This window comes from Belonocnema kinseyi, chromosome 10, assembly GCF_010883055.1.
Source record: "Belonocnema kinseyi isolate 2016_QV_RU_SX_M_011 chromosome 10, B_treatae_v1, whole genome shotgun sequence".
NCBI lineage: Eukaryota > Metazoa > Arthropoda > Insecta > Hymenoptera > Cynipidae > Belonocnema > Belonocnema kinseyi.
In genome coordinates, this window is record NC_046666.1 from 1,008,471 (window position 1) to 1,022,912 (window position 14,442).

A 14,442-nucleotide genomic window follows, 5' to 3' on the forward strand; every position below is an offset into this window, starting at 1 on the left:
CCATGAAAAAACCGTAAAAAATGAGGTTTTTCGAGCAAAACCCCATAAAAAAGTAGCTGGACCCTACTTTTTTATTGCAAATTCAGATTCAGCGTCGAAAAAATACATAAGAATATATAGGTCTGGTCAATTGCACAGACACTTTTGTTTTATTTGTGGGCCTGTGTTATTCACTGATTCATTCATTAAATTATCAGTCAGAGAAGAAAAATCTGCCCAAGTTCGATTTTAACAGTTTTTCAAAATAATTGGTTTTCAATTATATCGTTCAATTTACAATGCGTAATTTTATAATCTTTTACTTCAGAAATTTTACATTTTTAAACTTACATTTTTAAGTTGAAGAATTTCAGAATGCGGTTTCGAAGACTTAAATTGAAAATTAAAAGTTTTTGAAATTGAAATTTTTTGATATAAAACAGTTTTATTTTATCAACTGTAAATATAAATAAATAAATTATTTTTTAAATGGATTTGTACTTTAAGTTTAGAAATCTGAACAATAATTGATTTGACAAAACAATTTTAGATACGTTCAAATTTTAAGAATTGCCAGATTGTGTTTCAATTCGAACGAGTTAGTTATTAAAACAATTTTAACGTGCGATGGAAATTTTATAAACAATTTTAAAATTAAAAATAAGTTCATAATAATATATTCGTAATTAAAGGATTTTATTAAATTAAAAATATTATTTCAGTCTAAATTATTCAATTTTTAACCCATTCAATTTTAAAAAATTTAATTAAGAAAAATTAAGAAATAACCGGAAATTTTATGAGACCGGGGAAAACCGGGAAATGGCAGTGAATTAATTTTTTTACCGGGAATTTTACAACATTTTTAGGATAAAAGTGTTATCCAGCTTTGATTTGAACCGTTTTTTAAATAATTTGTTAAATTGTGATTTTTATCAATTATATTAGTTTAGAATGGTTAATTCGAAAATCTTTCAGTTCAAAAATTTTTTATTAAAAATTTGTAAGCATATATTTTAATTTAAAAAAATTTTTAATTCAGTTTTAAAAGTTAAAAAAATTGGAAGTTTTTAAAATCGAAGATTTTTTAAATAAAAAAGAGGTGACCGCTGGACAGGGAAATCGGGAATTTTACGAATTTTCAGAAGAAAAATCTGTCCAAGTTTGATTTTAACAGTTTTTAAAAACAATTAAAGTTTAGTTTTTAAGATTCGAACAATTAAAAATTAAAAGCATTTGAAGTTGATAATTTTTTATAAAAAACAGTTTTATTTGATCAACTGTAAATATAAATAAATAAATTATTTTTAAAATCGATCTGTATAATTTTATTTTTAAATAAAAATTTTTATGATTTATCAATAATATATTTTTAGTTCAGAGTTTCAGGTCTTCTTTTATCTTATTTTTTAGATTAAATTTAATAAATAAATTTATTAATATATTATTTCTTTTAATTTGTTGAGCCATTAAAAAATGTAAACGTGCGTTTTGCTATTTTCAACTTCAAAATAAATCCATAATAATATAGTCATAATTAAAGGTTTTTATTAAATTTAAAATATTGCGAGTCTAAATTATTTAATTTTCAACCTATTTAATTTGAAATTTCTTAATGCAGAAAAATAATAAGTATTTAATATTTAGCAATATTTGACTGTTAATTTAATACGAGTAAATTGAAACCAAATATTTAAAACAAAACAATTTGAAACTGAATTGTTTTACATAGAAAGCTTTGATTTTTTTAGATTTTCGAAGAACTTTTAAACTTTTAGCGTTACAATTTTAATTGTTTTATTTAATTTTAGTTTAATTTAGTTTAATTTTAAAATTAATCGAAATTTTACTACAATTTTTGAAAATACAGCAAATTAAATAAAATATTTAAAATCTTCCATGTTCTTCTTTGATAATTTTTTAAATCTCTTAAAATTTTCTTAAACATTCTGTTAATATAATTTTTCAAAGTAAAAAATCATTTTCAATTTTCGTAAGAATCTTAACATTTTTTTTTATTCTTTTGAAGTTTTTCACAATTCTTAAAAAAATTCTAAACTTTTTGTTTGAAATCTGTAAAAATCTACTTTTTATTTTTAATTCGGCTGTAAATATTTGAAATTATTTCAAGTTCTAAATTTAATTCGAATCTTTTTAAAACTTCTAAATATCTCTTAAAATTAATCTAATATTTTTTACAAATAAGAAGTGTTTTATTGTTATTTATAAATTTAAATTATTTTTTTTTAATTTGCAGGATTTTCTAAAAATTATAGAAAAAATTAAGATATATTTAGTAGTTTTGAAAAAATTCAAAATTAATTAAAAATTTGAAATTATTTCAAGTAATTTAAACGAAGTGTGTTAACATTTTTTTTAGAACTTCTGAATATATTTTTAAATTAATCTAAATTTTCTTACAATTTTTGTAAATCCAGCAAATTAAATAAAATATTTAAAATCTTCCATGTTCTTCTTTGATAATTTTTGAAATCTCTTAAAATTTTTTTAAACTTTCTGTAATAATTTTTCAAAGTGCAAAATCATTTTCAATTTTCGTAAGAATCTTAAGAAATTTCTTGTATTCTTTTAAAGTTGTTCACAATTCTTAACAAAAATTCTAAATTTTTTGTTTGATATCAGCAAAAATCTACATTTTATTTTAAATTCGGCTGTAAATATTCGAAATTATTTCAATTTCTAAATTTAATGTGAATCTTTTTAAAACTTCTAAATATCTCTTAAAATTAATCTAATATTTTTTACAAATAAGAAGTGTTTTATTGTTATTTATAAATTTAAATTATTTTTTTTTAATTTGCAGGATTTTCTAAAAATTATAGAAAAAAATGTGAGTAATTTTAAGAGACATTGAGAAGTTTTGAAAAGATTCAAAATTAATTAAAAATTTGAAATTATTTCAAGTAATTTAAACGAAGTGTTTTAACATTTTTTTAGAACTTCTAAATATATTTTAAATTTAATCGAAATTTTCCTACAATTTTTGTAAATCCAACAAATTAAATAAAATACTTAAAATCTTCCATGTTCTTCTTTGATAATTTTTTAAATCTCTTAAAATTTTCTTAAACATTCTGTTAATATAATTTTTCAAAGTGAAGAATCATTTTCAATTTTCGTAAGAATCTTAACATTTTTTTTTATTCTTTTGAAGTTTTTCACAATTCTTAAAAAAATTCTAAACTTTTTGTTTGAAATCTGTAAAAATCTACATTTTTTTTTTAATTTGGCTGCAAGTATTTGAAATTCTTTCAAGCTCTAAATTTAATTCGAATCTTTTTCAAACTTCTAAATATTTTTTAAAATTACTCTAATATTTTTACAAATAATAAGTGTTCTATTATTATTTATAAATTCAAATTTAAGTTTTTTTTTATTTGCAGGATTTTCTAAAAGTTGTAGAAAAAAATGTGAGTAATTTTAAGAGACATTAAGAAGTTTTGAAAAGATTCAAAATTAATTAAAAATTTGAAATTATTTCAAGTAATTTAAACGAAGTGTTTTAACATTTTTTTAGAACTTCTAAATATATTTTAAAATTAATCTAAATTTTCTTACAATTTTTGTAAATCCAGCAAATTAAATAAAATACTTAAAATCTTCCATGTTCTTCTCTGAAAATTTTTGTAATCTCTTAAAATTTTCTTAAACTTTCTGTTAAAATAATTTTTCAAAGTGAAAAATCATTTTCAATTTTCGTAAGAATCTTAACATTTTTTTTTATACTTTTGAAGTTTTTCACAATTCTTAAAAAAATTCTAAACTTTTTGTCTGAAATCTGTAAAAATCTACTTTTTATTTTTAATTCGGCTGTAAATATTTGAAATTATTTCAAGTTCTAAATTTAATTCGAATTTTTTTAGAACTTCTAAATATCTCTTCAAATTACTCAAATATTTTTACAAATAATAAGTGCTCTATTTTTATTTATAAATTCGAATGATTTTTTTTTAATTTGCAGAATTTTCTAAAAATTATAGAAAGAATTAAGAGATATTTAGAAGTTTTGAAAAGATTCAAAATTAATTAAAAACTTGAAATTATTTCAAGTAATTTAAACGAAGCGTTTTAAAATTTTTTTAGAACTTCTAAATATATTTTAAATTTAATCGAAATTTTCCTAAAATTTTTGAAAATCCTGCAAATTAAAAAAATTCTTATAATCTTCCATAAATTTTCAAAGTAAAAAATCATTTTCAATTTTCCCATGAATCTTGAGAAAATTTTGTTGAAGTTTTTCACAATTCTTAAAAAAATTCTAAATTTTTTGTTTGAAATCTGCAAAACTCGACATTTTATTTTAAATTCGGCTCTAAATATTTGAAATGATTTCAAGTTCTAAATTTAATTCAAATCTTTTTAGAACTTCTAAATATCTCTTAAAATTAATCTAATATTTTTTTACAAATAAGAAGTGTTCTATTCTTATTAATAAATTCAATTTTTTTAATTTCCAGGATTATCTACAAGTTACAGAAAAAATTCAATTCATTTTGAAATATATTCAAAAGTTGTGACAAAAAATAAAAAAATTAATTTGAATTTGGAAAAATTTAGAAGCACTTCTAGGTTTCTCAAGATTTTGAAATAAAATTGTAGAGCTTTTAAAGAATGCCTAGACTATTTAAAATAATTTAACTTCTAATTTAAGAACTGTTAAGTTAAAAAATATATTTTTCAATTTTTAATGTCTCTAGCTTTAAATTACTTCAAATAATATAATTTTGAAAATTTTTAAACTTCACATGCTTAAATTCTTTAATTTAGACTATTGAAAATGTGAAGATAAATTTACATTTTTGGAACTTCAATTTTAAAAGTTTGGAATTCAAGAGTGCCACCTTGAATACTTTAATTTGTTGTTTATTGTTTCTTAATTTATATGGAAAAGTGTTTAGAATATAGCTTGATTTCTTAAATTTCATTTTGTTCATCGATTAAAACAGCCAGCCTGAATCTCCACAAAATACGCATTTAATATCCAATAAATCCGCAGATGTTTATGAGGATCATTTGGAGGAACTGAGCTCAGAACCGCGAACAATGTTCAATCTCCTCGCGAAGAAACTGGACGAAGAAGAGGAACTGATAATGTCCTTGACCGAGCTGCAAGGACCTCTTCAAATGATTTTGTCCGGCGCGGAAGCGATCACTTCACTCACGACGATCGAGCCCCCAAGTCTGGAACCCTCGACTGCTGCCCAAAAGAACCTTGTTCTAAGTATAGCTTAATTAAAACTTAAATCTAGAAGAAGAAAAAGAAAAAGGCTTGTAAATATATTTTTTAAATATAAAACTTTAATTAAACGTTTTCAAAAATGCTTATTCCTTGAGGAGTCAACCATTTTCCGAGTATCAACTATTAAATAATACAAATTATTTATGTAATCTACTTAAATATTCGATTCATTATCGCTATTTTTTATAAAAAATTAGGGTTCCTTATTTTGGTTATGATTTTTTGAGAAGCTTCTGCCAGGCTGCGGATGAGGGAGGCGCTGGGACGACCCATCCGGTTGGTATAGGCGTTCCTCGCAAATTGCAAAATTTGTCCCACATTGTTCTGTAATCAAAATTATGGATCTTGCCTTATTTTTTTTTCTTCCGGCTTCTCATGACATGCCTCGGAGTTACATTATCATTTTGACACTTTTTTTCAGCGATTAGACTATTTTAGGGTCCTAATAATTCCAGAGTTTTTTTTTCCAGGTATAATTTTTCACATGGAGCCAGTCAAATAATGTTTTAATAATAATGAAACTCGGAGTTTATTATAGTGTTTGTTTTTTTTCTCCACTTTTTAAGGATTCAATTAATATCTTTCATTGAGGAAATGTTGATAAATTATATTGCAAGATTTTTTTAAATGTAAAAAGCACCATCGATTAATTAAATCTACTTTTTATTTTTAATTCGGCTCTAAATATTTGAAATTATTTCAAGTTCTAAATTTAATTCGAATCTTTTTAGAACTTCTAAATATCTCTTCAAATTCCTCAAATATTTTTACAAATAATAAGTGCTCTATTTTTATTTATAAATTCAATTTTTTTTTAATTTGCAGGATTTTCTAAAAATTATAGAAAAAATTAAGAGATATTTAGTAGTTTTGAAAAGATTCAAAATTAATTAAAAATTTGAAATTATTTCAATTAATTTAAACGAAGTGTGTTAACATTTTTTGAGAACTTCTAAATATATTTTTAAATTGATCGAAGTTTTCCTACAATTTTTGAAAAACCAGCAAATTAAAAAAATTCTTATAATTTTCCATAAATTTTCAAAGTAAAAAATCATTTTCAGTTTTCCCATGAATCTTGAGAAAATTTTGTTGAAGTCTTTCACAATTCTTAAAAAAATTCGACATTTTTTGTTTGAAATCTGCAAAACTCGACATTTTATTTTAAATTCGGCTCTAAATATTTGAAATTATTTCAAGTTCTAAATTTAATTCGAATCTTTTTAGAACTTCTAAATATCTCTTCAAATTGCTCAAATATTTTTACAAATAATAAGTGCTCTATTTTTATTTATAAATTCATTTTTTTTTTTAATTTGCAGGATTTTCTAAAAATTATAGAAAAAATTAAGAGATATTTAGTAGTTTTGAAAAGATTCAAAATTAATTAAAAATTTGAAATTATTTAATTTAATTTAAACGAAGTGTGTTAACATTTTTTGAGAACTTCTAAATATATTTTTAAATTAATCTAAATTTTCTTACAATTTTTGTAAATCCAGCAAATTAAATAAAATATTTAAAATCTTCCATAAATTTTCAAAGTAAAAAATCATTTTCAGTTTTCCCATGAATCTTGAGAAAATTCTGTTGAAGTCTTTCACAATTCTTAAAAAAATTCGACATTTTTTGTTTGAAATCTGCAAAACTCGACATTTTATTTTAAATTCGGCTCTAAATATTTGAAATGATTTCAAGTTCTAAATTTAATTCGAATCTTTTTAGAACTTCTAAATATCTCTTCAAATTGCTCAAATATTTTTACAAATAATAAGTGCTCTATTTTTATTTATAAATTCAATTTTTTTTTAATTTGCAGGATTTTCTAAAAATTATAGAAAAAATTAAGAGATATTTAGTAGTTTTGAAAAGATTCAAAATTAATTAAAAATTTGAAATTATTTCAATTAATTTAAACGAAGTGTGTTAACATTTTTTGAGAACTTCTAAATATATTTTAAAATTGATCGAAGTTTTCCTACAATTTTTGAAAATCCAGCAAATTAAAAAAATTCTTATAATTTTCCATAAATTTTCAAAGTAAAAAATCATTTTCAGTTTTCCCATGAATCTTGAGAAAATTTTGTTAAAGTCTTTCACAATTCTTAAAAAAAATTCTACATTTTTTGTTTGAAATCTTTAAAATCTTTATCTTTATCTTTAAATAATAAATTAATTAAATAATAAAGTAATACTGAAAACATAACAATTCATTTCTGGAATTTGTCTCCAAAATTACCAAATAGTTTAATTTCAACTAAAAAAAGATCTGTTTTCCAAGAGTTGAATTTTGAATTAAAAAATATCAGTTTTGAACCAAAAATGAAATAGAAATTTTATACATTTAAATGAGATTAAATACAAATATAAAATCTTTTTTAACGAAAAATAATCAAGTTAATGTGAAGAATTCCTTAAAATTAAATCAAGAAAAAAAAATAATAATCTCATTTTTCTTTCCTCCTTTTTACTTTTTTCAAATTGAAATTGGAACATTTTATAGTGGTGTATCCAAATTTGGTCGTTAGTTTCTTGATTTTATTCTCAGGAATTCTTCACATTAAAAATGAAATAGTTAAATTTTCAATTTAAATAATTTTCCACCAGAAAAAGCAAATTTTCAACCAACTGATGAATTTTCAATTAAAATGATAAATCTTGAAACTGAAATGGATAAATTTTTAACAAAAAAGAATATATTTTAACAAATCAGTTTAAACTCTAACCAAGTAGTTTTATTTTCAACGAAAAAAGATTAATTTTCAAACAAGATTAATTTTATATAGAAAAAAAAAACATTTTTCAACAAAATGCATGCATTTTTAAAGAAAAAGTTGAATGCTTAATTAAAAAGGAAAATTTTTTCAACTAAGTAGTTTAATTTGAAACTAAAAATATCCGTTTTTAACCATTAATGTAATTGTTAGATTTTTCAGTTTAAAAAAAATTATTTTCAACAAACTAGATCAATTTTCAATTAAAGTGATGAATTTTTATTATTTTCAGACTTCAATGATGAATCTTCAACAGAAATAGACCAATTTTAAACCAAAAAGATGAATTTTCAACTAAAATTATGGAGTGTTAAACTGCATTAGTTCAATTTTCAACCAAAAAGATAGATTTACAAATAAAATTATGAATATTTGATCGGATGATTTGAATTTTCAACGAAAACTATTAATTTTCTTTAAAAAAACAACGATTTTTAAACAAAATACATGAATTTTGCACAAAATAGTTTAATTTCAAACTGAAAAAGAAAAATTTTCAAATAAATAGTTCAATTTCAACAAAAAAATATCAATTTTCCCACAAAGAGTTGAATTTTGACCTAAAAAAAGAAAGTTTTCAACCAAAAATGAAATAAAATAATTTTCTACCAAAAAAAGCAAATTTTCAACCAAACAGATGAATTTACAATTAAAATGATAAATCTTCAACTGAAATGAATAAATTTTAAACTAAAAAGATAATATTTTAACAAAAGAGTTTAAATTGCAACCAAGTAGTTTTATTTTCGACGAAAAAAGATTAATTTTCTATAAAAAAACAACTATTTTTCAAGAAAATAGTTTAATTTGAAACTAAAAAAGATCCGTTTATCAACATAAATGTAATTGTTAAATTTTCAGTTTAAAAAAATTAATTTTCAACAAAATAGTTAAATTTTCAATTAAAATGATTAATTTTCCTTACTTTCAGACTTCAATGATGAATCTTCAACAGAAATAGACTAATTTTAAACCAAAAAGATAAATTTTCAACTAAAATTATGGAATATTAAACTGTATTAGTTCAATTTTCAAATAAAATTATGAATATTTGATTGGTTGATTTGAATTTTCAACGAAAACTATTAATTTTCTTTAAAAAAAAAAAACAACGATTTTAAAACAAAATGCATGAATTTTCCACAAAATAATTTAATTTCGAACTGCAAAAGACAAATTTTCAAATAAATAGATCAATTTCAACAAAAAAAAAATATCAATTTTCCTACAAAGAGTTGAATTTTGAACTAAAAAAGAAAAAGTTTTTAACCAAAAATGAAATAGTTAAAATTTTTAATTAAAATAATTTTCTACAAAAAAAAGCAAATTTTCAACCAAACAGATGAATTTACAATTAAAATGATAAATCTTCAATTGAAATGAATAAATTTTAAACTAAAAAGATAATATTTTAACAAAAGAGTTTAAATTCCAACTAATTAGTTTTATTTTCAACGAAATAAGATTAATTTTCTATTAAAAAAACAACTATTTTTCAACAAAATATTTTAATTTGAAACTAAAAAAGATCCGTTTATCAACATAAATGTAATTGTTAAATTTTCGGTTTAAAAAAAGTAATTTTCAATAAAATAGTTAAATTTTCAATTAAAGTGACGAAATTTCATTATTTTCAACTATAATAATCAATCTTTAAACTGGATTAGTTCAATTTTTAACCAAAATAATAAATTTACAAATAAAATTATGAATATTTCAATTTTTAACGAAAACTACGCATTTTCAAGATAGAAGATTAATTTTCTATAAACAAAAAAAAAAACACGGTTTTTGAACAAAATCCATAAATTTTTCACAAAATAGTTCAATTTCGAACTAAAAAAGAACATTTTTCAAATAAATAGTTTGATATTGAATTAAAAAGGATCAATTTTCAACCAAAATTGGAATAATTACATTTTCAGTTTCAAAAAAACTAAACTAATGAATTTTTATCGAAAACGAGGAATCATCAACTAGAATAGTTGAATTTTCAATTTAAAATATGACATTTTCAACCAAATAGTTAAATCTTGAATTAAACAATATCAATTGGCAATCAAAAATGGATTCGTCATTTTTTAAAATCAGTTAAATTTAAAAAAAAGTGATGAATTTTCTATTAAAATGATTAATCTTCAACTGAAATAAATAAAATTTAAACCAAAAGATAATATTTTAATAAAACATTTTAAATTCGAACCAAGTAGTTTTATTTTCAAAGAAAAAAGATTAATTTTCTATAAAAAAAAAAAACAAAAACTATTTTTCAACAAAATAGTTAAATTTTCAATTAAAGTGACGAAATTTCATTATTTTCAACTATAATGATGAATCTTTAAACTGGATTAGTTCAATTTTTAACCAAAATAATAAATTTACAAATCAAATTATGAATATTTGAATTTTTAACGAAAACTACGTATTTTCAAGTTAAGGGATTAATTTTCTATAAAAAAAAAACAACGGTTTTTTGAACAAAATACATAAATTTTTCACAAAATAGTTCAATTTCGAACTAAAAAAGACCAATTTTCAAATAAATAGTTTGATATTGAATTAAAAAGGATCAATTTTCAACAAAAAAATTTCAACAAAAAATGGAATAATTACAATTCCAGTTAAAAAAATTAAATTGATGAATTTGTATCTAAAACGAGGAATCATCAACTAGAATAGTTGAATTTTCAATTTAAAATATGACATTTTCAACCAAATAGTTAAATCTTGAATTAAACAATATCAATTGTCAATCAAAAATGGAATCGTCATTTTTTTAAATAGTTACATTTTTAAACAAAGTGATGCATTTTCAATTAAAATGATTAATCTTCAACTGAAATAAATAAATTTTAAACCAAAAGATAATATTTTAACAAAACATTTTAAATTCGAACCAAGTAGTTTTATTTTCAAAAAAAAAAGATTAATTTTCCAAAAAGATTAATTTTCTATAAAAAAAACAAAAACTATTTTTCAACAAAATAGTTTAATTTGAAACTAAAAAATATCCGTTTATAAACATAAATGTAGTTGTTAAATTTTCAATTAAAGTGATGAAATTTCATTATTTTCAACTATAATGATGAATCTTTAAACTGGATTAGTTCAATTTTTAACCAAAATAATAAATTTACAAATCAAATTATGAATATTTGAATTTTTAACGAAAACTACGTATTTTCAAGTTAAGGGATTAATTTTCTATAAAAAAAAACAACGGTTTTTTGAATGAATTTTTCACAAAATAGTTCAATTTCGAACTAAAAAAGACCAATTTTCCAATAAATAGTTTGATATTGAATTAAAAAGGATCAATTTTCAACAAAAAATGGAATAATTACAATTCCAGTTAAAAAAAAATTAAATTGATGAATTTGTATCTAAAACGAAGAATCATCAACTAGAATAGTTGAATTTTCAATTTAAAATATGAAACTTTCAACCAAATAGTTGAATTTTGAATTAAACAATATCAATTGGCAATAAAAAATGGAATTTTCCATTTTTCCATTTTCAGTTAAAAAATAATAATTAAAAAAAAAAAACAATTTTCAAGAAAATAGTTGAAGTTTCAACTGTAATAATTAAAGTCTCAGTAAAAAAAAAATTCAGCTAAGGAAAAGACGAATTTCTATGAAAACAGCTGATTAAAATAATTTGTTGAAAACTCCTATTTTTCAGCTGTAGTCAACTGCTTTTAATTTAAGATTAAAATCTTTTTTTTTCGTTCAAATATTAATTATTACAATTTTTATTGAAAATAAAACTTTTTCATAGAGAATTCGTCTCTTTGGGATGAAAATCCAACAATTTAGTAGAAAATCGCAGTGTTGGGAATACATATTTTTTGTTGAAAATTTAACTATGAGGTTGCAAATTCAACTTTTTTTAAAAGCTCAACTTCTTAACTTGAAAATTAAAAATTTTGGACCGACCCTAATCTTGCATTGAGACAATTTGTAACCAATTAGCGAAAAATTTCAAAAAATATTGTTCAAGAAAAAAATAAAGAAATACTGGCATTAGCAAAAAATTGTGAGAAAATAGTGTCTTTAGAATTTAGAATAATTGCGGATACAAATATCGGATCCTTTTTAATTCACGCAGATACATGAATTTTCCACAAAATAGTTCAATTTCGAACTAAAAAAGACCAATTTTCAAATAAATAGTTTGATATTGAATTAAAAAGGATCAATTTTCAACCAAAAATGGAATTACATTTTTAGTTTAAAAAAAAAAAATTAAACTAATGAATTTTTATCTAAAACGAAGAATCATGAACTAGAATAGTTAAATTTTCAATTTAAAATATGAAATTTTCAACCAACTAGTTGAATTTTGAATTAAACAATAACAATTGGCAATAAAAAATGGAATTTTCCATTTTTCCATTTTCAGTTCAAAAATAATAATAAAAAAAAAAAACAATTTTAAACGAAATAGTTGAAGTTTCAACTGCAATAATTAAAGTCTCATTGGAAAAAAAAATTCAGCTAAGGAGAAGAGGAATTTCTAAGAAAACAGCTGATAATTTGTAGCCAATTAGCGAAAAAGTTCAAAAGATATTGTTCAAGAAAAAAATAAGGAAATACTGGCATTAGCAAAAAATTGTGAGAAAATAGTGTCTTTAGAATTTAAAATAATTGCGGATACAAATATCGGATCCATTTTAATTCACGCAGATACATGAATTTTCCACAAAATAGTTCAATTTCGAACTAAAAAAGACCAATTTTCAAATAAATAGATCAATTTCAACAAAAAAAATATCAATTTTCCCACAGAGAGTTGAATTTTGAACTAAAAAAAAGTTTTCAGCCAAAAATGAAATAGTTAAATTTTAAATTAAACTAATTTTCTACAAAAAAAAAGCAAATTTTCAACCGAACTGATGAATTTGCAATTAAAATGATAAATCTTCAAATGAAATAACTAAATTTTAAACTAAAAAGATAATATTTTAAGAAAAGAATTTAAATTCAAACCAAGTAGTTTTATTTTCAAAGAACAAAGATTAATTTTCTATAAAAAAAAAACAACTATTTTTCAACAAAATAGTTTAATTTGAAACTAAAATTAAATTATCAGTTAAAAAAAATTAATTTTCAACAAAATAGTTATATTTTCAATTAAAGTGACGAAATTTCATTATTTTCAACTATAATGATGAATCTTTAAACTGGATTAGTTCAATTTTTAACCAAAATGAATATTTCAATTTTTAACGAAAACTACGCATTTTCAAGATAGAAGATTAATTTTCTATTAAAAAAAAAGAAAAAAACAACGGTTTTTGAATAAAATACATGAATTTTTCACAAAATAGTTCAATTTCGAACTAAAAAAGACCAATTTTCAAATAAATAGTTTGATATTGAATTAAAAAGGATCAATTTTCAACCAAAAATGGAATAATTACAATTCCAGTTAAAAAAAAAATTAAACTGATGAATTTTTATCTAAAACGAGGAATCATTAACTAAAATAGTTGAATTTTCAATTTAAAATATGAAAATTTCAACCAAACAGTTAAATCTTGAATTAAACATTATCAATTGGCAATCAAAAATGGATTCGTCATTTTTTTTTAAATAGTTACATTTTCAAACAAAGTGATGAATTTTCTATTAAAATGATTAATCCGCAACTGAAATAAATAAATTTTAAACTAAAAACATAATATTTTAACAAAACATTTTAAAATGGAACCAAGTAGTTTTATTTTCAAAGAAAAAAATTAATTTTCCAACAAGATTAATTTTCTATATAAAAAAAAAACAAAAACTATTTTTCAACAAAATAGTTTAATTTGAAACTAAAATTAAATTATCAGTTAAAAAAAATTAATTTTCAACAAAATAGTTATATTTTCAATTAAAGTGACGAAATTTCATTATTTTCAACTATAATGATGAATCTTTAAACTGGATTTGTTCAATTTTTAACCAAAATGAATATTTCAATTTTTAACGAAAACTACGCATTTTCAAGATAGAAGATTAATTTTCTATTAAAAAAAAAAGAAAAAAACAACGGTTTTTGAATAAAATACATAAATTTTTCACAAAATAGTTCAATTTCGAACTAAAAAAGACCATTTTTCAAATAAATAGTTTGATATTGAATTAAAAAGGAGCAATTTTCAATCAAAATTGGAATAATTACATTTTCAGTTTCAAAAAAACTAAACTAATGAATTTTTATCGAAAACGAGGAATCGTCAACTAGAATAGTTGAATTTTCAATTTAAATATGACATTTTCAACCAAATAGTTAAATCTTGAATTAAACATTATCAATTGGCAATCAAAAATGGATTCGTCATTTTTTTAAATCAGTTAAATTTTTAAACAAAGTGATGAATTTTCTATTATTATATTATATTATTTATTTATATTATTAATTTTTTTTATTTATTATATT

The 14,442-nt window shown here is 20.6% G+C and overlaps 2 protein-coding genes across 2 annotated transcripts in view; one reads left to right on the plus strand and one right to left on the minus strand.

Annotated features, from left to right (window-relative positions):
- Positions 1–5,310, plus strand: part of LOC117181420 (U3 small nucleolar RNA-associated protein 15 homolog) — a 37,500-nt gene extending 32,190 nt beyond the window's left edge. The window contains exon 5 of the mRNA XM_033374049.1: positions 4,997–5,310. Coding sequence (XP_033229940.1) covers positions 4,997–5,232 — 236 coding nt within the window. The 3' untranslated portion in view covers positions 5,233–5,310. The remainder of the gene's footprint in view (positions 1–4,996) is intronic.
- LOC117181422 (programmed cell death protein 7-like) overlaps positions 5,288–14,442 on the minus strand; it is an 18,933-nt gene continuing 9,778 nt past the window's right edge. The window contains exon 3 of the mRNA XM_033374052.1: positions 5,288–5,563. Within this exon, the coding sequence (XP_033229943.1) occupies positions 5,452–5,563 (112 nt within the window). The 3' untranslated portion in view covers positions 5,288–5,451. The remainder of the gene's footprint in view (positions 5,564–14,442) is intronic.